The sequence below is a fragment of the Leptonychotes weddellii genome, chromosome 4, assembly GCF_054177405.1.
Source record: "Leptonychotes weddellii isolate Sample4059 chromosome 4, ASM5417740v2, whole genome shotgun sequence".
Classification (NCBI taxonomy): domain Eukaryota; kingdom Metazoa; phylum Chordata; class Mammalia; order Carnivora; family Phocidae; genus Leptonychotes; species Leptonychotes weddellii.
The window spans coordinates 85,415,698-85,441,445 of NC_138372.1; the positions used below are offsets into that span (position 1 = coordinate 85,415,698).

At 38.9% G+C, this 25,748-nt stretch overlaps 1 protein-coding gene across 2 annotated transcripts; it reads left to right on the forward strand.

Annotated features, from left to right (window-relative positions):
- CD53 (CD53 molecule) lies at window positions 1-23,153 on the forward strand. Of its 2 annotated transcripts, XM_081815644.1 has the most exons (8): window positions 4-160; window positions 15,269-15,348; window positions 17,383-17,559; window positions 19,023-19,097; window positions 19,604-19,699; window positions 20,207-20,287; window positions 21,372-21,455; window positions 22,293-23,153. In XM_081815644.1, the coding sequence occupies exons 2-8, from the start codon at window positions 15,286-15,288 to the stop codon at window positions 22,362-22,364; spliced, it is 648 nt and encodes a 215-aa protein (XP_081671770.1). In that variant the 5' UTR covers window positions 4-160; window positions 15,269-15,285; the 3' UTR covers window positions 22,365-23,153. The 2 variants fall into 2 exon arrangements, with proteins under 2 accessions (XP_081671771.1, XP_081671770.1); XM_081815645.1 differs by lacking the exon at window positions 19,023-19,097 and having other exon boundaries at window positions 1-160.
- Window positions 23,154-25,748: the final 2,595 nt, after the last annotated feature.

A 25,748-nucleotide genomic window follows, 5' to 3' on the forward strand; every position in this document is an offset into this window, starting at 1 on the left:
ACTGGGCTTCCTGTTGTCACAGTGTGAGCACATTTATTTTCCCTTCACTTCTCCTTTTACACAAATAGCCCCGGACATCCGTGTTACCAGTCTTGTTGTGACCATCTCAAGGATAATCACTGATCTTGCCTAAAGAACTGAGGAAGAGTGCCTGCGAAAGGTAAGCTTGGTGACATTTTAATCTGGCTTGACAAGACCTGAACCATATTATGTGGGATAGGGTGTCTTAGGATTGTCCGTACACCTCTTCAGTAAGTCTAAAATCTCCTGCAACTGCTATTTCACAAATATTTAGTGCAGGAAAGTAAAAAGATCAAGATCCTGGCACCCCTCAAAAGACAAGCAGGCTGTAAAGACTTTTCACTAACCAGGTTCCCGTTATCTGATACCTCTTTGGGTCAGGGCATTCATGAGCTTAAATTGTTTCAGAACTTGAATTTCTGTGTGTAGTCATTTCTGATGCCTGGAGCCTTCTGTGGGACATGACGTTGGGGAGATTTCATACATACTTAGGTCTCTTAGAAGACTGATCTTGTGATTTTAGAGTGAGGAGAGAACCAACGGCCAGAGCCATTTAGAGAGGCAGTTGGGAGATGGCAGTTCTTAATTCAATCAGTTTTCATGACTCTCACTGTGATTCCTCAGAGCCACTAAATAGAAGGACAGTTACAAATGACAACACCCAGTTCAGAGTCAGGAACACAGGGCATGCCCACTGCCTGTATATCAAGAGGTAAAAGCTGAACACCCCTAAGAGATGCTTAGATTGATTGTTTTCAAACAGCAGGAAGAACATTGTGGTTTATTCTGCTGAATAAACTTGTCCTTGGTATACAAAACATAAATATTGATAAATATAACGTGACATACACCAACCAACAAAATTTGATATTGTAATGATTTCTAATTCATGCCCTGTAACTAGCGACTGGGGTCTCATGGACTCAGAAAGTCAAAGTCAAGCTTTGGTCCTGGCTTTCTGTGACCACCATAGTCATTACTAGAGGTCAGGAGACCAAAGGAAACACTAAACCAGAGCTTTCTCTTTCTAATACCTGCAGGAGTCTCAACTGATTATGCCCTAGGGGGAGAGGACGGCCCTCAAGGACCATTACTTACCAACCTAACAATGAGGGATGGCAACGTCACCAAGGGCTCTAGATTCCCAAAGCACCTCAGGGGCCATTGAGCCATGAATTTAAAAATAAAGACCAGATTTTTTATTTTATTTTTTTAAGATTTTAAAAAAGATTGTATTTATTCATTTGAGAGAGAGAGAGTGCAAGTGGGGGCGGGGTGGAGGAGCAGAGGGAGAGAATCTTAAGCAGGCACTGAGCACGGAGCCAGATGCAGGACTCTATCCCACAATCCTGAGATCATGACCTGAGCTGAAACCAAGAATCAGACGTTTAACCAACTGAGCCACTCAAGCACCCCTTAAGATTTTATTTTTAAGTAATCTCTACACTCAATGTGGAGTTCTAACTTACAACCTCGAGATTAAGCGTCACATGCTCTACCAACTGAGCCAGCCAGGAGCCCCAAGACCAGAATTTTTAATGAATTCATTTAATAATCATATATTAAGTGCCTCCTGGGGCCAGGCATGTGCTTTGGAAGATTCTGGTGGGGAGACAAAAATAGCAAGGTAGAGATTTGTCCCCAAAATAGTCCTGCCCTTAAGGAACTCCTATGGAAGATAAAAGATATCGGTGCTTTGGAAGAGAATTGAGCAAAAGCAGTCTTAGCTGCTGGCTAAACAAAGAAGTTTTGCTTTCTCAATCTCCACCAGAATCTGCACTGTTTTGAAATTGCGGTTGGTTTGGAATCGAGACTGAACTGAAGCTTGATTTCCTGTGTTGTTTTCTGTGTGGGCCAATTAAGTATACTTAGCTTTTAAATGAAAGGATTGGGCACCTTTATACCCACAGGGATGATTCAAAGCCCATTCCTTCACAGCTACTGCTGCTGAGGCCACTTCACCTTTAGTAATTGACCCACACAAACCGGCAAGGTCAAACTCCATTGGTCTTTTGTTTCTAGTGTCCTCAGGTTGACCCCTGACCAACCAGAGGGCTTCAGACTCCAGATCTGAAGCCTGTTCCCCTTTTTCAGTCCCACCCCACGGCTTACGAACAGCTAGGCATGGTGCTAAGTCCCGGAGACACGGGGATGACTGACGTGCTTATCAATCTCAAAGCGTTTGTGGATTCTGGCGTGGAATACAGACACAACACACCATTATAGCACAATGCAATCTTTTCTATCATGGAGGAAGTGTGCACACAATGTGGGAGGAGTGTAGGAGTGTGCCCTGGAGAGGAAGTGACTGCTTGGGCTCATTTTCAAAGAAGTGCAAGTTTGCTATGGTGACTGGGGGTAACCATGCATTCCAGATGGGGCACAATACATGTACACTCAAGGAGTATAACCCCGCCCCCCAAATGCATTTGAGATGAGAGTAAGCAGGTGAGCAGGAGCAGAGGAAGTGGAAATCTCTCTCTCCTACTTGGTTCTCGAACCCAGCAGCTGAAAGTGAGAGGCAAGATCAAACAACTGGGCAGGTCCAAGGTCTAGGCCTGGCCGTGACTATGCCTGAGACATCAGAATTGATGGGATGTGGCTTGAAATGAAGGTGAAGGGGAAGGTTTCTTACTCCTTAATCTCGATTTCCCCCAGGTTAGTGTGAAGTTTGGAGCTCTTTGCGAGGTTATGGCCACTGTCTCTCAACTTCTGTTCCAGGAAACGCTGTGTTGATTTAGTTACAGTGGTTTGGTTTGTGTTCCTAAATTAGTCCTCCCCCAGTACTTCCCGTACCAAGTGAGCACCCAGTGTGTGCAGGTCACCCTGGGCCTGCAGACTGGGTACCTGCCCTCAGGAAGCTCCGGGGCCCAGCTACCACTGCAGGTACAGAGCACCAAAGTAAAGGAGCAGAGAAACGAGACTGCTACACAGAGCGGGCCTCTGGGGATGGGAGGCTGGGATTGCAGCTGGAGGGTGAGTGTGGGGAGGCTGTCTGGACACAGGCTTTGAGAAGAAGGAATCCATTTCCAAAGCCATTGGGTGAGCACTCCCAGAGTGGAGGCCATGGATCTCTGTGTTGGGACACAGAGGCAAGTCCTCTCTTCATTCCCCAGGTCACGAGCACACAGGACCGTTCCTTCCTAAGCAGGAACATCAGTACATCACAGCTATGGCCAAGAACTGTTGTAAAGGAAAAGGTGCCACAAGGATACATTTCTATAATCATTTCAAATAAGAGCCCTATCTATTTTACAAGTGTTAGAATGTTGTTACTTAAATGCAATTCAGGATTATTTAGGTTCAAATAAAGTGTTCAACTTGTAGTGAGAGCCCAGTAAACATTAGCTATTCTTAAAACATTCGAAACTACTTATTTTCCAGGCAAGGTGAAGCTTGTCCAAAGTCATAAAACTAGTTAAATAGTAATTCCAGATTCTCCATGGAATGCTCTTTCCTCCCCATTACACACTATACTCTCTTTTCTTATAGACTTCCTATTAAACAAACATCATTAGATGGTGTTCTTTGTTTACATAAATTTCCAGTGCATTTTAACATAAGCAAACATAAAAAATCCAACTTAATCATAAATCCAACTGATCTGAAGTCAATATGCTAGCAAATTAAATATTTGAAATATATTCAACTTGTCACACTTTTGTTTGACATTTTATATTTCAGGAGAACTAGTTTGAGGAATGGGAGTGAGAAATTATTTTGATACCTCACATCTTTTCAATTTAAACTCATGGCTTAATACTCACTCTCTGTCAGAAGCAAATAGAGGCCTTAAAGAATTACCCCATGGTTTGTTCTTCTAAAAACAGCTCTTATGGAATCTCAGTATTTATGCCATCAGGGATTTACGATGTAATGACTTAAAGATCAGAATTCTTTAGATCATTTACTCACATTCAACTCTATCTCTCTCTCAATTCAGACTTACAGAAAACTTCCAAAACTAGTACCAAGAATTTCTGAACACCCCCCTTTCACCTAGATTTCCCAAATATTAACATTTTATCACGTTTTCTTTATCCTTCCTAGGCTTTTTCATTTGGGAGTAATTGTTGGCATGATATCCTTTCCCACAGAGTACTTTACTGTGTATTTTCTTTCTTTTTTAAGATTTTATTTATTTATTTGATAGAGAGAGAGCAAAGCAAGAGAGAGAGTGAGAGAGACAGAAAGAGAGAGAGAGAGAGTATGAGGGGGGAGGGGCAGAGGGAGATGGAGAAGTAGATTCCCTGTTGAGCAGGGAGCCAGCTGAGGGGTTCAATCCCAGGACCCTGAGAGCATGACCTTAGCTGAAGGCAGATACTTAACTGACTGAGCCACCCAGGTGCCCCTACTGTGTATTTTCTATGAGCAAAAACATTCTCTTACTTACCACTGTATAATAATCAAAATCAGGAAATTGACACTGATACAATACTGTTACCAATCCATAGATTTTATTAAGATTCCATCAGTTGCCCATTGGTATCCTTATAGCGACTCGAAATCTCAGATTATACGTTGCTTTTAACTGTCCTGTTTCTTTAGTCTCCTTCTACCTGGAACAGTTCCTGAGTCTTTCCTTGTGTTTCATGACATTGATATTCTTGAAACGTACAGGCAAGCTATTTTCTAGAATATCTCTTTATTTGGCTTTCTCATGTTTCTTCATGACTAGATTCAGGTTATTCAGACTTTTGATGGGAATAACCCAAAAGTGGCTTTTATTAGCCCACAGAGAGCCTTGCTAATGCTGGACATAGCTTACCTGAACCCACCATAGATGGGTCTCCAGAACAGGGCCCCTCTACAGCAAAATTCTACATATTTTTAGGGTAAGGAAAGAGAACCTTTAGGAAATGAGATCATCTGGATTTATCTTTCCTCACTTTTTTCCTCCTCTTTGCTTCTTTCTTCTTTCTCTCTTCTTCTACAAATCACCAATTTCTCTCCCTGATAACAGCTTTGAAAAGGAAAGTTTTCACCAGACCACAATTTTGGGGAGGACTGAGATGACAAACACGTTCCTTTGACAAAGTGATGGAGAGATGAGAAGAAACTAATGCGTAAATGTTGATGGTTTGGTTTGGTTTTATTTTCCTACGGCCCTTCCCCGCCCCCACGATTGCTTATTACTCCCTCAGAGAGACATACCTGCATAACCCCCATCCCTCCTCAGCCACTGTTCACAGGGCTTCACTCTGAAAGATTGAAGGAATCTTCCTGAGGCTCATCACACTGCAAGGGGTGAGTCAGGTTGGTAAGTGAGAGGCACAAAATGGAGCCTGAGGCAGTGGAAGGAAGGTGGGCTGGGAGGCTGAGAGACCTTGCCTTGTGCCCTGTGTTTGCTGTTCATTAGCTGGGTGAACTTGTGCCCGTTATATGGGCTGTCTGAGCCTTGGATTTCTAGTTTGCAAAAATGGGGCTGTTGACACCTAAGTTACAGGGTTGATAAGAAGATTATAAATAAGATACATTCATGAAGCATTCAGCATTTTGCAGGATTCAGTGAACTCTATCATTTATTTAAATTTATTTTGCCCTTATTTGGGGGACCCTCATAGCGAACCAATTTTCTTTCCTATTTAGAAAAATCTTTTGTTAATCAAGGTCCCACTGTTCTTCACTGATGAACCAAAAACCTTCACAGGCACTGTGTAGAAGGGGATAGGAAGCCAAACATCACCTTACTGAATACCTTGTTTTTCTGTGTAAGTTGGCAAATAGATCTGTATATAAAGAATTGTACTTTCTTTATTGTTTGAATTTTTTTACAGAGGGTGCACAAAACTTTTTTTTTAGGTATTTACCAAAAAATGAAACAAGCAAAAAATTGTTAAAGGCCTTCTGGCCCCTGATGTATTTTATTCCTGAAAAACCTAGCAGAAAGCCCAGGGTTGCCCTTATGAAAGGACTGGTAGGGAAGCTCTAAACTTGATCTTTTAGTTGGAGTTCACTGAACCAGGCACTCTGATGCTGAGCCATCCAGGAAATATTATCTCATTTAACCCCTTGAACCATGTGTGAACTGCATGTGTTTATCACCATTTTAAAGATGAGGAAATTGTGAAAGTTAGAGAGGTTACACAAGTTGCCCATAAAAGTTACACATTTATGGCAGGTTGCACTGCCAGAATTCAAAATTAGATTTGTCTGATTCCGTCACTAGTGTCTATCAAACTGTGTTCTGTGGAACACTATGCTCTCTGAGCTGTTATAAGTAATCTTCAAAATAAGAATAGGTTTGTAGTAACAATGTACCTTAGCATATAATGAGTTTCTCGGAAGTCATTCATTAAAAGAAGTTTATTGCTTTTTCTTTTATTTTCATTTAATCCTATTTACTTTCAAAATTATTTTACCATGGTTTCCTTTCATTCCTTTTTTTTTAAGTTTTTATTTAAATTCCAGTTAGTTACCATACAGAGTAATATTAGTTTCAGGTGTACAATACAGTGATTCCTTATGGTTTTATTTATTTGCTTGTTTTCATTTGGGGAACACATATTAACATCTCATAAATATAATAGTCTTCATAACATCAAAGCTGTCTTGCTGTGGCTCCAAGATTAGATCACATAAGGCTGGATTGAATTGATAGCTTCTTGAAGCTTCTGTCCCAACCTTAGCTACTTCTAAGTTTGATTGAATTCAGGACTAGATATGATGGCTCTGCAAGAATGGGCCAAAAAAAAAAAAAAGGAGGGATTGAACTAGAAATCCATAAGACAGTTTACTAGCCCAAGATCTTTGCTTGGAGGGAACTGAAAAGTGAACTTCATCCCTGGCCACAGTTAACTGGAGTTTGGTCACAGGGTTTCCTGGAAGCTGATGTCAGGGACTTTCTTCACAGAGCCATGAGTCATGAAGCAGATTTTGACTGCAAAGAGGTGTCAGTTCTTCCAGACAGTTGGGTTGTAAGGGGCAGGAGCCCAATAGCTGATGAAGTCACAACGAAGAAAGGAAGGGGAAATGGAGTGTCATTCTGTCTGGGTTAATATGAAAACTAGGGCCACGGACATGGTAAAAGTAGTGACAATCTTCACCAAATGGGCAGCTTTTCTCCTTCAACCAGGGCAATCTGAGCAAATGGAAAATCAGGGAAGGAGAAAGAAGATGTTCTTCTTCCCGTCTGTGAGGGGAAAAATCAGTAGGGATATCCACAGGTCTGTGGACACTTCATTAGTTGGTGCTCTGTGGACCATTTGATTATAGGGGCCTGAAGCAGCGATCATGGGATCCCAGGATGCTGGGGCTGCAGGGATTCTAGGAGGCATCTGGCCCAATCTTCTGTGTAAGTTATCTGCCCACATCCAAAAGATTAGTCTATTGGCAGAATAAATCTCAAGCCCAAGGCTTCTGATGCTGTGGTGTGTATGTAGTTCATTCCACCACACCAGATTATTTAGAGTTCGTTGACAAAGGCTTATTGAACAATCTTACATTTTTAGTGTAATCAGGGGACTGTGTTAGATCTCGAGGACTCAAAGATGAATAAACTAGCTCCTACCCTCAAGGAGTTCACATTCTAGAGAGGGAAGAAATAATTATAAAACAAAGAGGCTAGTGCAACAACAGAGATTGCAGGTATTATGGGCACTCCTCGTGGGGAGTGGGGTTGGGTGTGGAGAAATAGATACAATCAGAGAGGGCTTCCTGGAAGAGTGACACTGGAGCTGAGTGTCAGGATGAATAGTGGCTAGCCAAATTAAGGGGTCAGAGGGAGAGAAAGCAGCAAATTTCAGCAAAGAACCCCATGAGCACAGGTGAAAAAGGAGGCACTGAGATAAGTAGTCAAAGTTAATTGCTGGGTTTTAAGATTAGCAGCACTATCAACAATAGCCAAATTATGGAAAGAACCCATGTCCATCAACTTATGAATGGATAAAGAAGATGTGGTATATAGGTACAATGGAATATTACTCAGCCATCAAAAAGAATGAAATCTTTGGGGTGATGGGCACTAAGGAGGGTATGTGATGTGATGAGCACTGGGTTTTATATGCAACTGATGAATAACTGAACTCTACATCTGAAACTAATGTACTATATGTTGGCTAATTGAATTTAAATAAAAAATATATTTTAAAAAAAGAATGAAATCTTGCCATTTGCAACGACTTGGATGGAGTTAAGAGTATATGATTTCACTCATGTGGAATTTAAGAAACAAAATAGATGAAAATATAGGAAGGAAGGGAAAAAAAAGAGAGGGAGGCAAACCATAAGAGAGTCTTAACTATAGAGAACAAACTGAAGGTTGAAGGGAGGGAAGGTTGGAGGGAAGGTGGGTGGGGCATGGGCTAGATGGGTGATGGGTATTAAGGAAGCACTTGTGATGAGCACTGGGTGTTGTATGTAAGTGATGAATCACTAAATTCTGCTCCTAAAACCAATATTACACTCTATGTTAACTAAGTAGAATTTAAATACAAACTTGAAACAAACAAAAATAACAATTGTTCTTCTCCCACCATAAATAAACAAATGAATAACTGAAAAAAAAAACTGCTGGCAAGGATGTGGAGAAAATGAAGCCTGATGTACTCTGGTAGAAATGTAAGTTGGTACAGCCCTTATGGAAAACACTACAGAGGTACATCAAAAAGTTCAAAATAGAACTACCATATGATCCAGCAATCCCACTTCTGGGTATATACTCAAGTGAATTGAAATCAGGATCTCAAAGAGATACCTTCCTTCCCATTTTGCAGCATTATTCATAATAGCCAAGATATGAAACCAATCTAAATGTTCATTAACGCATGCATGCATAAAGAAAATGTGGTACATACTCCCCACGGAATATTACTTAACCTTAAAAAAAGAAGGAATTCTTGACATTTGTGACATCATGGATGGACCTGGAGGACACTATGCTGAGTGAAATAAACACAACAGAGAAAGACAAATACTGTATGGTGTCACTTATATGTGGAATATAAGATAGTCAAACTCATGGAAGCATAGGGTCAAATGGTGGTTGCTACCAGCTTGGGAGAGAGGTAAATAGGGAGGTGATGGTCAAAGGGTACAAAGTTTCAGTTGCCCAAAATAAATAAGTTCTGGAAATCTACTATACAGCATCGTGACTACAGCTAACAATACAGTATTGTACATTCAAAATTTGCTAAGTGGGTAGAGCTTATATTAAGTATTACTATCATAAAAAATAAAAATAATAAGAGTGGGGATGGGAGGAAACTTCAGGAAATGATGGATACATCTATGTTCTTGATAGTGGTGATGGTTTCACAAGTGTACACTTATCCCAAACTCATTGAGTTATATATATTAGTATGTACAGCATTTTTACATGTCATTCATATCTAAAGTGCTTTTATAAATTAAATAAATAAATAAAAAATAAAATATAAGCCAGTGAGGTTGCCATGAGTTTGGAGAGATGGACAGGGGCAAATTAGGAAGGACTTTTTGACATTCACATACATACATAAAACCATCACTACATCAAGATAACAAACATTCATCACTTCCAAAAGATTATTCATGGTCTTTTGTAATCCCTTTCTCCTGCCTATTCCTACTCTCCTTTTATTTACCTAACCCCTGCCACCACCACCACCTTCTTCTGCCTCTATCCCCAATCATTGATCTGCTTTCTGTTGCTATATATTAGTTTTCGTTTCTAAAATTTTATAACTGGAATCACACAGTACGTACTCTTCCCTTTGTTTAGCTTCGTTCATCCACCATAATTATTTTGAGATTCATCTATGCTGTGTTGTGTATCAACAGTTCACTTCTTTTTATTCCTGAGTAGTATACCATTTGATAGCCATATCACAGTTTGTTTTTCCATTTATCTGTTGATGGGCCTTTGGGCTGTTTCCAGTTTTTGGCTATTACAAATAAAACTGCAATGAACATTCCTGTACAAGTCTTTGTATGATCATATGCTTTTCGTTCTCTTGATAAATACCTTGGAGTGGAACGGCGGAATCATATGATAATATATGTTTAAATTTTCACAAAACTGGCAAAATATTTTTCAAAGTGGATATACCCCTTTACGTTCTCACCAACCACATTCTCATCAACCCCTGGTATGGTCAGTTTTTTTGTCTTTGTTTTTTTAATTTTAGATACTGTAGGAGGTAGATAGCAGTATCTCATTTTGGTTTTAATTTACATTTCCCTAATGATTAATGAAATAGAGTACTTTTTCATGTACATTTTTTCCATCCATGTATCTTCTTTGGTGAACTATCTGTTCAGATTTTTGTCCATTTTTTTTTCTTTTCCATTTTCAAATGGGATTGCTTGTTTCCTGAGTTTTGAGAGAATGCCCTCAAGGTCCATTTATGTTGTCACAAATGGTAGGATTTCCTTCTTTCTCATGGCTGAATAATACTCTTTTGTATATTTATGCCACTTTATTTATTTATTTATTTATTTATTTATTTATTTATTTATAAAGATTTTTTTTTTTTTAAAGATTTATTTATTCATTTGAGAGAGCAAGAATGAGAGAGAGTACGTGAGAGGGGGCAGGGTCAGAGGGAGAAGCAGGCTCCTCGCCGAGCAGGGAGCCCGATGCGGGACTCGATCCCGGGACTCCAGGATCATGACCTGAGCCGAAGGCAGTTGCTTAACCAACTGAGCCACCCAGGCGCCCAAAGATTTTATTTATTTATTTAACAGAGAGAGAGAGAGAGAAAGCATGCAAGCACATAAGCAGGGGGAGCGGAAGAGGGAGAGGGGGAAGTAGGCTCCCCGCTGAGCAGGGAGCCCATGTGGGGCCGATCCCAGGACCCTGTGATCATGACCTGAGCCGAAGACAGCCGCTTAATTGACTGAGCCACCCAGGCGTCACTATCCCATATTTTTAAAAGATTTTATTTATTTATTTGTCAGAGAGAGCAAAAGCAGGGGGAGCGGCAGGCAGAGGGAGAAGCGGGTTCCCCGCTGAGCAAGGAGCCCGATGCAGGACTCAATCCCAGGATCCTGGGAACATGACCAGAGCCAAAAGCAGACGCCCAACCAACTGAGCCACCCAGGCATCCCTATACCACATTTTTTTTTTTTTAGTTGAAGTGTCAATGGGCATAGGTTGTTTTCATGTCTTGGCTATTATAAGTAATACTGCAATGAACATGGAGGTGCAGATACCTCTTTGAGACCATGATTTCCTTTCCTTTGGATATATAGCCAGAGGTGGAATTGCTGGATTGTATAGTAGTTCTATTTTTAATTTTTTGAGAAATCTCCATACCGTTTTCCATAGTGGCTGTAACCAATTTATAGTCCCACCAATAGTACATGAGGGCTGTCTTTCTGCATATCCTCTCACCACTTGTTATATCTTGTCTTTTTAATGATAACCTTCCTAACAGGTATGAGGTGATACTCATCACAGTTTTGATTTGCCTTTTCCATCTTGCTGATCAGTAATGTTGAGCATCTTTTTCTTTTATACCTGCTGGCCACTTGTATGTCTTTTTTGAAAAAATGTCTATTCACTTCCTCTGCCCATCTGTAAATCAGATTTTTGTTTTTGTTTCTTGCTATTGAATTACATGAGTTCTTTATATATTGTGGATATTAATCTCTTATCAGATATATTATGCAAATATTTTCTCCCACTAAGTAGGTTGCCTGTTCATTTTGTTGATGGTTTCCTTTGCTGTACAGACCCACTTGTTTATCTTTGCATTTGTTGCCTTTGTTTTGGTGTCGTAGCCAAGAAATCCTTGCCAAGGCCAATGTCAAGGTGATTACCCTTTATGTTTTCCCCTAGGAGTTTTGTGGTTTCAAGCCTTACATTCAAGTCTATAATTCACTTTTTAATTTTTTATTTAAAGTCAATTAGGTAACATATAGTGCATTAGTTTCAGGTGTAGAATTTAGTCATTCTTCAGTTGCATATAACACCCAGTGCTCATTACATCAAGTGCCCTCCTTAATCCCCATCCCTAAATTATCCATCCCTCCACTCACCTCCCCTCCAGCAACCCTTGGTTTGTTTCCTAGAATTCAGCATTTCTTATGGTTTGCCTCCCTCTCTGTTTTTATCTTATTTTATTTTCCTTTCCCTTCACCTATGTTTATCTGTTTTGTTTCTTAAATTCCATATATAAGTGAAATCATATAGTATTTGTCTTTCTCCAACTGATTTATATCACTTAGCATAATATCCTCTAGTTCCATCCATATTGTTGCAAATGGTAAGATTTCATTCTTTTTGATGACTGAGTAATATTCCATTGTATATATACCCCATATCTTCTATATTCATTCATCTATTGATGGATATTTGGGATCTTTCCATATTTTGACTATTGTTGACATTGCTGCTATAAACATTGGGGGTACATGTGCCCCCTTTGAAACACTATTTTTGTATCAAGTCTATAATCCATTTTTATTTTATCTTTGTGATTCGTGTAAGATAGATTATTTCATTCATTTGTTTGCAGCTGACCAGTTTTCCCAACACCATTTATTGAAGGGACCATATTTTCCCCATTGTATATTCTTGGCTCCTTTGTTATAAATAAATTAACCATATATGCATGGATTTATTTCTGGGCTTTCTATTCTGTTCCATTGATTTATGTGTTTGTTCTTATGCCAATGTCATATTATTTTGATTACTATAGCCTTGTAATATAATTTGAAATCAGGAAGTGTAATGCTTCTAGTTTTGTTTTTCTTCCTCAAGATTCCTTTGGCTATTCAGGGTCTTCTGTGGTTCCACATAAATTTTAGGATTGTTTATTCTGTATCTGTAAAAAATGCCATTGAAATGTTTATATGTATTGCATTCAATCTGAGGATCATTTTGGGTAGTGTAGACATTTTAACAATATTAATTCTTCCAATCCAGAAGCATGGAATATCTTTCCATTTATTTGTGTCTTCTTACATTTCTTTCATCAATGTCTTGTTTTCAGTGTCTAGATCTTTTACCATTTTGGTTAAACTTATTCCTAAGCATTTTATTGTTTTTCATGCTATTTTAAATGGGATTGTTTTCTTCTTTTTCTGATAATTCATTAGTTAATGTTCTTTAACCCAATTAGCTATCTCGGGGCATACCTGGAGTACTTAGACCATTTCATTTACTTGCTATTAATATGGTTAGAGTTGAGCATATTTGTTTTCTATTTGTCCCATCTTTCTATTTGTTTTTTGTTTTCCTCATCTGTTCTTTGTTTTTGTCTTAGTCTGTGCAGGTTGCTATAACACAATACTACATACTGGGTAATTTATAAACAACAGAAATATATTTCTCACAGTTCTGGAGGCTGGAAATCTAAGATCAGGATGCTAACGTGGTCAGGGGAGGCCTCTCTTTTGGGTTGCAGACTTTTTGTTGTGTCCTCACAAGATGGAAGGAGCTAGGAAGATTTCTGGGGTCTCTTTTATAAGAGCTCTAATCTCATTTAGGAGGGTTCCACCCTCATGACTTAATTGACTCCCAAAACCCTACATCCCTACACCATCATGGGCATTAGGATTTCAACATGTAAATGTTATGGGGACACAAACATTCAGACCATAGCAGTTTCCTTTTTCCTCTTTTTGTCAGGCTTCTTTCAACTAATCCAGTATTTAGAAAAAATTTTATCTCCTTTGCTGGTTTACTTTTTTAAGGTTTTATTTATTTATCCTTTGCTGACTTACTAATTATAATTCTTTGTTTTGTTATTTTAGAGGCTGCCTTATGGTTTATACTGTACATCTTTAATCCATCACGGTCTATCTTCAAGTAGCATTACCACACCACATAATAGAACCTTATAGTATTCTTCCATTTCTCCTTTCCCAGAGAGTTCCTTTAAAACTAAATAATCATGGGTTCCATTTACTGAGTATGGTCATATATCAGTCTCTGTTATAATATCATTTAATCTTCACATCCACCCTAAGAGGTGTAAGTATTACCCGCATTTTACACAGGAATAAATTGTGACTAGAAATGTTAAGTAAATTTCCAAATGTCATGTAGCTATTTGGTGGCATATGTGAGAGTTGAATTCAAGTTTGACCTCAAAGCCCATGTAGTAAATCACCATATTAACCTCTCAAGTATATACAAACACACTTATAATATAATCAATTTTACTTTAACTTGGCTAAAATATTGATGAAGAATTAAGAATAATCCTGAGGGTCAAGACAAGAAGGAGAAAGGGAAAAAGAAGGACAAAGTAAAGGAAAAGGAAAATAGTATGAGATAAATATATATATTTGGTCTTTTCAACAGAGATTATTCTACTGTGGAACACAAATAGCTCATCAAGCTTATCAAGAGCTTAGATGACCTCTTCCTCAAGACCATCTGATTTCTGATATTGTTAAGAGGGTACAGGCATGGATTGTACAAACAATCTATACACTAGAAAAGGCATAGTTCTAATGGGAAAAAAAAACAATAAAATGACATTCTGCTTTATATAGCAGTCTTATATGCAGTTTTAAAATATGAGTTACTCTATAGAATCTAATTGTGTCTGAGAGAAAATTCAAAATTGTGTAATTGAGGTTGAGGGTTTGCACATTAATGTTCTGGCTGAGAAAATGAAATTATATGTATTTTTTAAATCAAGCTCCCATTGCTATCTCTTTTCATTTCTCCACTGGATATTTGATAGCTAGTTTTATCTCTCCTATAAGATTGACATCTCCTGGAAGATAGCTACTGTTTAGTCACAGTTATATCTCCCACAGTATCTAGAACAAAAAACATCATAAATGTTTCTTCAGTAAAAGAATGAATCATACGTAGGTATGTTCCCCCGTTTTCATGTGGAGAGGTTTATAGACCAAATGTAGTATATACATGCATCTCAGGGCATACAAGGAACTGGCTGATCAAGTCACTGACTTCCACACCTGATTAATTCCTGACTCCTGGGCTGCCTTCTTGAGTAAATGCCCAAGCACTAGTCTCTGAGCATTGGCCTACTGTGTGTTACTGTGACTCACTCTCCTCTAAGAGCAGCTCTATTGCTTTCCTCTGCAGTGCTTAATTCAGTGATAAGCATTCTTGGCTTGCTGAATTGGAGCAAAAGTAGGTGTCCAAGTTAAGCCAATTGGTACCTCAGTTCAGAGACTGAGAAAACAGGGATTTTGGGGAAACATCTCAGAGGAGAGTCACAGCTCAAACCCAAGGTGATGCTGGAGATCTTGAACCCTGAACATTTATGCCATCTCTTCACTGGTGCCACTTTACAGAGCCAGGTAACTTACTTCTTCTTTTTTTCCTTTCACTTTTTAGAGTAAGAATATCCCAGCATGGGCATGAGTGGCTTGAAATTGCTGAAGTACGTTCTGTTTTTCTTCAACTTGCTCTTTTGGGTAAGTGTGCCTCTTCTGAGCATGAGGAGTTCATCTCCTCCTAGCTACACTCTATTTCTCCTCTACTGAAGCCTGGTATGGAGAGCAACCCATGCATGTCTGAATGGCATACCCAACTTACAACAAGGGAATAATAATTTCCCTTCTTCCCATCCTGCCATTGTATAAGCCTGTAAAATTGAGAAGTACCAATGCAGTTATCTTTTTTTTTTATTATGTTCAGTTAGCCACCATACACTACATCATTAGTTTTTGATGTGGTGTTCAACAATTCATTAGTTGCATATAACATCCAGTGCTCATCACAACCATGCCCTCCTTAATACCCATCACCCAGCTACCACATCTCCCCACACCCATCCCTTCTGAAACCCTCAGTTTGTTTCCCATAGTCCACAGTCTCTCATGGTTTGTCTCCCTCTCTGATCCCCACCCCTTTCAGTTTTCCCTCCCTTCCCCTATGGTCTTCTGTGCTAATCTTTATGTGCCACATAGGAGTGAAACCATATGATAATTGTCTTTCTCTGTTTGACTTATTTCACTTAGCATAATCCCCTCCAGTTCCATCCATGTCGATGTGAATGGTGGGTATTCATCCTTTCTGATAGCTGAGTAATATTCTATTGTATATATGTACCACATCTTCTTTATCCAGTGCAGTTATCTATAGACATGCTCTTTCTCTCTCTGGGGACTTTAGGCTACTGTTGCTCACTGCTGACATCTATGGGTGAGAAACCTGAGACTCTACATTCTGTGTATAAGTAACACTTTCCTGCTCCCCTCCTCCCCTTAATCCCTTGGATGAATAGCTGATTGAAAGTTTTATGTTAAAAGAAGAAGAAGAAGAAGAAGAAGAAGAAGAAGAAGAAGAAGAAGAAGAAGAAGAAGAAGAAGAAGAAGAAGAAGAAGAAGAGGAAGAAGAAGAGGAAGAAGAAGAAGAAGAAGAAGAAGAAGAAAAGAAGAAGAAGAAGAAGAAGAAGAAGAAGAAGAAGAAGAAGAAGAAGAAGAAGAAGAAGAAGATAGCAGGAAGGGAAGAATGAAGGCGGGGGGAAATCGGAGGGGGAGATTAACCATGAAAGACGATGGACTCTGAAAAACAAACAGGGTTTTAGAGGGGAGGGGCGTGGGAGGATGGGTTAGCTTGGTGATGGGTATTAAAGAGGGCACGTTCTGCATGGAACACTGGGTGTTATATGCAAATAATGAATCATGGAACACTACATCAAAAACTAATGTTGTAATGTATGGTGATTAATATAACATAATAATAAAAAAAAGGAAAAGAAATAAATATTTATTGAGCATGTGAAAAAAAATAAATAAAATAAAAAATAAAAATCATCCATATACAAAAAAAAAAAAAAGGACGTCACCTTTTCTGGGAAGGTTTCACCATACCAAATTTAGCAATTGAATTTCAAATATAGGATTAGTTTGCACTCGTGTTTATGAGAAGATTCTTAAAAGTTTGGCTTCTCTAGTTTCCTGCCTAGCAAGATAAACTTCTCAGCCAGGGCATCCCCTCTACATGGTTGTGGTTTCCAAAGGGAAGACCATGTGTAGGATGTGGTGGGAACAAGGAGTAGGGGATCTGAAGCATGAAGATACTATATGACTCACAGTGAGCTTCTCCTGGTATCTGATATGGGTAGGATGAAGCATGAGTGGGACATCACAGGAGGAAAGTAGGATCACCTCTTTTCTAGGTGCATGGGGAAAGTTGGGTAAAGAGGTTGTTCATGAGAGTCTTGATAGAACCAATGGAAAGATGTGATTTTTTTTTTTGATTCATTGGTGGCAAAACTTCTTTATTTTTAAAAAATTTTTTATTATGTTCATTAGCCTGCATATAGTACATCATAAGTTTTTGATGTAGTGTTCAATGATTCATTAGTTGCATATAACACCCAGTACTCATCACAACATGTGCCTCCCTTAATACCCATCACCCGGTTACCCCATCCCCCCATCCTAATCTCAAGTGAGAATGTGAACAGATATTCAAGAGTGTTGTGGAATTCTTTCTTTCAGTTCTGTGGTTGCTGCATTTTGGGCTTTGGGATCTATCTCCTGATCCACAACAATCTCAACCTGCTCCCCTCCCTCACACTGGGCAATGTGCTTATCATCGTGGGCTCCATTATCATGGTGGTTGCCTTTCTGGGCTGCATGGGCTCCATCAAGGAGAACAAGTGCCTGCTTATGTCGGTGAGTCTCTTGCAGCAGATGTGGTACCCTAAGTAGAGAGACATGATGCCTTAAGCCCCAGGAAAGATGTTTCTTGGTGGCTAACCTATGGGCACAGGGAAATTATAGGAACATAGGATTGGCACTTTAGGCCAGCCAAATCTGTCTAGACCAATAGTATTTTGCTTCTGACTGGGGTCCCAGGGATAGGTGGAAGAGGACATTGCTATCCTCCTTGGGATTCATTGTGCAGTGTTAATAATGACCCTTGTCATAATTTCCCTTTATGGCATTTTATTTCTTCATGTCTCGTTGAAATCAAGTGTCATCCATCTGCCTAAATGCTTTTCACATTAGTATGTTTTTAGGATTTGAGTCAGAGTCACTAACTGATGGAAAATCTAGTCTCTAGATTCTTCTGAGTACTGTGACCCTCCTAAAATGGCAGAATATGCTTCTCTATCTCAAATCTGCACAAGATACATGATGGTGTGATGACCCAAATTAAGTGAGGACCTAGGTGGCAGCCATTTTGATCTAACGTGAGAGATGCTAGAGCTTTTCAGTTGTTCCCTGTCAGTTAAGTGTCATGAAGAGCATCTTTAGGCTTAGGTTTTGTCTGTAAGCTCTATGAGAGAAGAGTTTTGGTATCTCTAAGTGTACACAGAACAGTGCTTGATATAACAGTGCCACTCCATCCATAGTAAGGGTTCTCAGTCACCTTGGTTCTTCCTTAAGTCATTTGGTTAATCTTCTTTCCCTTATGGGTCAGTTCTTAAACTGGAGCCCAGACATAGAATAAAAAAGTTCTTGTTTTCAGTTCCCAGATTAATGGCAAAATATGGGAGATAATAGACATAAGGAAAAGGCTAAACAGGTTTAAACAGTCAAAATTAATGTTGGGATGAAAAGGTGAAGGAGAATAAGTGAAAATGTATTTTCTGCTGTGTGTGATTAGCATAAAGGGAGTAAGCATCTACAGTTGGAAGTAAATAAGGGTTAGGACTGTGATTAGAATACCTCTTCTCCCCATCTGTACAGGGCTCCTCTCAACTTCCACCATCACCTGTCCCCAACCCCAAACTAGCCCTGATCTTGCAGAAAGGACCAGGCCCCAAACTCTAAAGGCACATAGTTTAGTTTACTGCTTTTTTGCTCAACTCTTTCAAAAAGCTGATGCAAAAATTGCTTCACTGATTCAACAAGTAGTATTGCATACTCATTATGTGCATGGAGCTGTATAGGCACATGGGAAAGGGAGAACAAAGTTAAAGGACAGCTGATCTGCCCTCTAGAGACTTGGAGTCTAGTTGTAGAAAAATGACACATATCCCTCACGAAACAAAAGGCTTATGAAGGCCTGAGCAAGCAGGAATAGGAACTTCTGTACATGTGCAGAGACATGCCTGGATGCTCCCAGGGTGGAGTGGGAGTGAGGGAAGAACTAGGATCAGTGCTATGAGCATGTCTCTGCTTTGCCTCAGTTCTTTATCCTGCTGCTGATTATCCTCCTTGCTGAGGTGACCTTGGCCATCCTGCTCTTCGTGTATGAACAGAAGGTAAGCTATAAAGAACATCTCATTGTTGTATTTCTGACCGTGGAAAAAAAGTCCTGTAATAGAGGCAAAGTGGAAGGATGGAAGAAAGAAATTAATTGTAAATGGGGAGGGAAAAAATTTCATGAAAGATAGCAATTGAATCATGCTTTGAAGGATGAATAGGAAGAGCAGTAAAAACAAGTTTATCTTCCTCCTGCTTCCTTTTCTCCATGTGTTTGGCAGTAGAAAATGTCTGTCTCCATGCCTAAGAGAGCCCATGCTTTGATTGTCTTCCTCTGAAAAACCAGAGTTCTGGAAGGACAAGAGACTATGTACTTCCTGCAATGCTATCTCAGTCTCAGCACTTCTCCCTGTATATAAACTCCCTCTCCTGGCTTCCTTAGCTCTGAGGAGATTATTTGGAAGGGAGGAGCAAATGGAACCACCAGCCATTATTAGATATTGCTTGTTCCTTGAACTCACCTGCTTTTTATAATGTCTTCTCTGCCGGAATATGCCCCGACCAGTTGAATAATTATGTGTCTGAGAGCCTGACTGACAGCATTCAGCGATACCACACGGACAACAGCACCAAGGCAGCATGGGATTCCATCCAGTCATTTGTGAGTACAGATGGAATCCTCCTCAGCTCAGCCCAGACTTAATTTTCCAACCTCAGTGCCTGGAGGCTAAAGGGACGTCGTTTCTTGAAAGGCCCAGAATCTAAGGTCCATAACCCCTAGGTCCAAAATAATGTTTAGCAGTCACAAACAGGAATCAGTCTTATTCTCTACATTCTCTCATCCTTCACATTCTCAGCTAGGCTCATTGTCTAAGCCCTACTAAGATCTAAGGAAGACCCAACATGTCAGACTAAATTCCCTGTGTGCTTAATTTTTTATCTGTAAAATGTGACTAAGTTAAACATGCCCTTTCTATTTCAAGGAGTCTTATGTGAATGAAATGGTATAATGGATTTGAAAATATTTTGTTCTAAGGAGTCATAGTAGTTAAGCCAATTCTGTATTTTCCGCTAGAGTCAGATCTGAAGGGTCTACCTTTTCTCCAAATTCCAGTTTTCCTTTTGTTGACTTTCTAACCATCATGTTTTTGGGGAATTTGGCTTTTAGCTGCAATGTTGTGGTGTAAATGGCACGAGTGATTGGGCCGGTCACCCACCAGCATCTTGCCCCTCGGGTCCACAAGTTCAGGTAATTTTTTGGCAACTTTTCTGTTATTAGCTTCTTTGGTTAAACTTTCAATTATCTTAGAAACTCCAGTCATACAGGACTTAGTCCTCCCAACCAGAAACAAGAAACCTTAAATAAAATAGAGGCCAGGGAGAAAACCCAGGTAACTAGGCAAATTAGACAAAAGTTGTCCAGACAAAAGAAAAAAAAAGGAACAAGCTCATTAGACTAGTGATGCCATCACAAATCTTGCTATCCTAAACTATTACATTAGAGGGGAAAAGTTTATGTGATAGTGACAGAGGATTATATCTACATTTTTTTGAGCAAGAAGTAGGTCTTATGGTTGAAAATGAAAGTTGTAAAGTTGAGGTAGAAAACCTCCCCCTCTTCCTGTTTCTCTGTTCTTCTTCCTTGGAAATGTCAACATCCAGCCCCTTGGTGAAATGAATCATAAGTAAAGGGGTCTGGAGTTGGGGGAGAGAGAGTTGGTAGAACTGTTGAAAGAACCTGCTGACTTAATTCAGACCTCCAGACTACGCCCAGAGAAGAAGCCAAGATTATATTCCAAGATTAAGTTCCTAAATTCCTGTTACCTGGTGTTATCCACCTTGGGATTGTTTGAAAATCTCCAGAAATTTTTAGGTCTATAAAGAAAGACTGAGACACTCACCAACTAGCCCTGCCCTGGAGCTTGGTAGGACCATGATAGATTTAGGTTTCAGCAGAAGCTGAAATGCAACCAGTCCTAGAATTGCAGAGGTTACCTCCCCATTTATTTGTCCCAAGTCAGCAGTGGATGTTTAAAGAACTTAAGGACATCTATTGCCTCTCAGGAGCTAGTTTAACTCTTTGTGTAGACATCTAGGACTTCCACGTTAGGTGCCATTGTGATGATAACAACACCAGAAAAGTCTGTAGTTTAATATTCTCTACTTTATGACTGTTTCTTCATCCACAGAAAGAAAATAAAATAAATGGCCTAAGAAAATAAAATGGCCTAAGTCTCTTGGCATAAGGCAAAATATAAACTATCTTCTGAAATTAACTTCCTGATAAAGTCGAATAATATAGTGGTATCCTTTGTACTTGTAATTTTTTCTAGGGTTGCTATGCAAAAGCAAAACTGTGGTTTCACTCCAACTTCCTGCACATTGGAATCATCACCATCTGTGTTTGTGTGATCCAGGTAAGAACTTAATCGTGGGACTATTGTGAAGATTAAATTAGGTAAGTCAGGTAAAGTTTTAGAACAGTTCCAGGTAGATAGTGTATGCTCAATAAATAAGAGTTTCCTCAGTCATGTAGCAAATGATGTCATTACCAATTTAAGGCATACAGAAAATATGCTGCAAGATCTATCTGGTCAACTTATCCCTAAGAGCTATGAGTGCTTCATAGTCAAATTAAAAGTCATCAAGCAGACCCCTACTTTGGTCATTCACTCAACCGGTATGGAAAACTTGTGATGGATAAACATTTTTTGTGAAAAATTGGCCTTGTATGCCAAGCAGGAGCTGATGATAAAAATCATAAACAATTTCCTCCTTGTTTTTCTGCTTAGCATGATAAGTCAGGGGTGAATTGGGGATAGTTTTGTGTTCTTTTTTATTATGTGACATTTCTACTATTTTTATACCCATGTATTTTGGGTATGTCACAGAATAGCTAAGATGTAATCAAGAAGCTCAGAGGGAAATAATTTTTCTCTGCTTGGAAACTAAGGAGTCTCAGGGCACGGGTAGAGATGACTCATTGCACAAAATGTTGACTTGTGCAGTACTTGCCTATACAAGTGACTTCTTAAGGAGACAAAGATGTCCCAACACTCTATCCTTTACTGTTTTGACATCACCCACTAGCATTCTAAAGCTGAAGGAGAGAATAGGGAAGGAATTGGAAGTAATGGCAAGAAGGGTGGTTCCAGCGTAATGGACACTTCCTTTTTCTCTGGGGCTAATCCCAAGGGTGTGGGAGAGATGGCTCCTCCTATGAAGACCTCACATTTTCTCAACTCTTTTCTCAGGTGTTGGGGATGTCCTTTGCGCTGACCTTGAACTGCCAGATTGATAAAACCAGCCAGGCCCTAGGGCTGTGACATGATACTGCCTTGTGCTGGAGAGGCTTATTTCATCTCTGGAAAGCCAAAATCAGTTATTAGCATGAAGTCCTAAATGATCACCTCTTGGCCTGGTGTCTTTGTCCCTCTCTCATCTTTTCCCTGTTTTGTCCCTGTATCATAGAACCAGAAAAGAGGGTATTAGCCAGGCATTTCCCATCTCAGGCACCAGAACAATGATTCACCCACTCATGGGACAGCTATGTCCCTCAAGGAGGTGACACTAATATCTGAGCATTTTTTGGACATGAGAAGCCAAGAGAACCTGCAGCACTAATGGTTCAAGGTCAAAGGATGGGTCTGGGACTTGAATTTTTGCATCTTCTTATTGTCAAATAAGGCTCTAGCCTCTAAATCATGCCCAATCCACTCTCCAAAGCCAAACAAAAGACAAGCTGAAGGGAGCTCTGGGGCCAGACTCATTGTCACAACCCTCTGCTTCCTTTTGGCTGGGCCTGGTCCTTGACTACAGGAATGACAGAGTACTTTCTCCAAAGGGTAAGGTTTCTTGCAACTTCCTTATTAAAGGGCCTCATTGATTTATTCTGTCTTTCCAGAAGAAACTGTCCAGTGATTCATATCCTGACTTCAGCCAATCTCTTAGCCTTTGAGTTACATAGCTATGGAAGAACTCAGCAGAACCAGTATCTCTGGTGGTTTAGCTAATAATCACATTTGTAAGAGTTTTGGTGTTATTTTTCTATCAAATAAGGATTTGTTAATGTACTATTTTATCTCTTCAATAAATAAAATAGCTTATGATCTCAATCATTACATTTTCATTCCTATATCTCAAATATGTTTTCTGTGACTCAGACTGATTGCCCTGCCAGCAAGCCAGGTATATTAGTTATCCATTGTTGCATAACAAATTATTCCAAAACTTAGTGGCTGAGAACATAAATTTATTATCTCACATTTTTTGTGAGTGATGAATCTGGGAGCAGCTTAGCTGAGTGATTCTGGTTCATAATCTCTCACATGACTACAATCAATATGTCAGCTAGGGCTGCATTTATCTGAAGGCTCAAATGGAAAAGGATCTACTTTCAAATTTTTCACATGCCTCTTGGTAGGCCTGTTCTTTGCCACATGCAACTTTCCACAGGGTTGCCTTATGACATCACAGTTGGTTTCCCCTATTACAAAAGATCCAAGAGAGAGCATGAAATACAGCACCCCAAACAAGCCATAATCCTTCTATAATCTAACTCAGAAGTGCCATCACATCAATCCTGCCATATTATATTCCTTAGAAGTGAGTCAAAAAGTTCAGCCCACACTCAAGGGCAGGAGTTTACACTGGGTGTGAATACCAGGGAGCGGAAATCATTGGGGGCCATCTTAGAGGTTGCCAACCACATGTTTTTTGGGCCAGAAAAAGCTTAATTGGATTGTCTATAAGCTAAATTAAATCATCTAATAACCATATGTAATAAGGCATAAAATCAGAACATATCTAATATAGAACCAAATGTAGAGAAGGCAGAGAAAAGGACAGAAGAATTTGGTTTTGTTCTTGAAGTTTTGTGTATCTCCCACCTCCCTTAAAGGAAAATTGGTCATTTTAGTGGTAGTTATAGGGAAACCTTCGACACTATGTTTCTCTTGGGATAAAATTCAGATTTCTTATTATATCTACCAGGACCTATATGATATGCCCCACTCTTAGCCCTCCAGCCTCACCTCTTACTGTTCTTACCCTTTTATTCTAACTTAGGTCTATTGAAGTTTATTTAGTTGCTCTGAGCTTTATTTATACGGACTTATTTTTCCCGTTTATCCAATGATCCCTTTGGATAATTCCTTTGCCCTAAGGAAGGTTTCCCTAGTACTACTAAGTTTAACATCTATTGAGGTCTTTATAAGTATGAGATAGTGTGCTAAGAGCTTTCCACACATCTCCCCATTTAAATCTTGACAAAATGTCTTTTGTGAGTACCTCCGTAATGCACTCATAGAAACTTCACAGATCTTATTACATTTTATTTTAATTGCTATTTATTTGTCTCTATTAATTATTGGTCTAAGTTAGAAAAACAACGAGAAAAGGTAAAAATCGACTATAAATAAAGATTGTGTCATAACCACAATAGAGTTGAAATTTTAAAACACATGAAACTATATGATAAAAAAATCTAGGCCAATCATTTTGAAAAGAAAATGTAGTTGCTATAAACATTTTTCTAAAATAATAAGAACCATCCAAATTGACTCAAATAGAAAAAGGAGATTTCTGGTAAGATAGATGATATTACTAGACTAAACTTCCACTATAGACAACTAAAGTGCTAGATAAAAGCTTTAAAACATTTTATTAATGTTTTATGGAATGAAAGTAAGGAATACTCAAGCCTGAGACTTTGTGATGATGGGAACCAGAGAGGTAAGAGGAATTTGAGGAGATTTGCCAAACTAGATGAACTTGGATTTCAATTTTCATGACACATGGAGGTACATGGAAAATTTCAGGGTCTAAGGTTGAGAGTCTAAGCAGAAATCTTTCCTCTTTTAAGTCAGAGGCACCAAAGTGCTATACCTTAGTATAAGAGTAAACTAGAAATACCACTCACTTTCACAAAAGATTACATGAAAGTCTGCAACTTGGCAATTTAGCAGAGGAAAGCAACATCCCTAAAAAGTTGAATCCATAATCTGGCCATTATGTTGACTTAAAGTGAAAACTTAAAGTGTCTGAGTCATCTGCAAACTCTCAAACTAAAATTTAGTTTAAAGTAGTCCCAAACAAGAAGTTATCCCAGGCTCTGGCAGAAGCAAAATGCACACACTTTCTGAATGAGCCCACAATAATATCAGGTCTGTTGTGATAAGCACTGGGTGTTGTATGCAAGTGATGAATCACTAAATTCTACTCCTGAAACTAGTATTATACTGTATGTTAACTAACTAAAATTTAAATAAAAACTTGGAAAAAAATAATAAATAATAATAATACCAGGTCTCCATGAATCTCAAAAAGCAAATTTTTAATTAAATTGAACTACTCACAATTAAAATTCACTAAAAATATGAGAAAACAAGGCACTATGAGCCAAGGGAAGCAACAAACAATAGGAATGGACCCACAAAACTTCAGATATTATACTTACTTTAAACAAATATATATAACCATGTTTTTTTTATATTTAAGAAAATAAAGATCAGCTTTAAAATATGTGCAGAGAAAAACTGAAAGAAAGAGTAATCATTTTTGAAAGAGGAAAATATAGTTGAAATTTTTTAAATTTAAATGAACATGTTTAAAAACATATTTGATACAAGGAAAGCCAAATTAATAAACAAGAAGATTTATATGAATAAATTAATCAGAATGTAGCTATAGTGGGTTGAACTTTGCCCCCA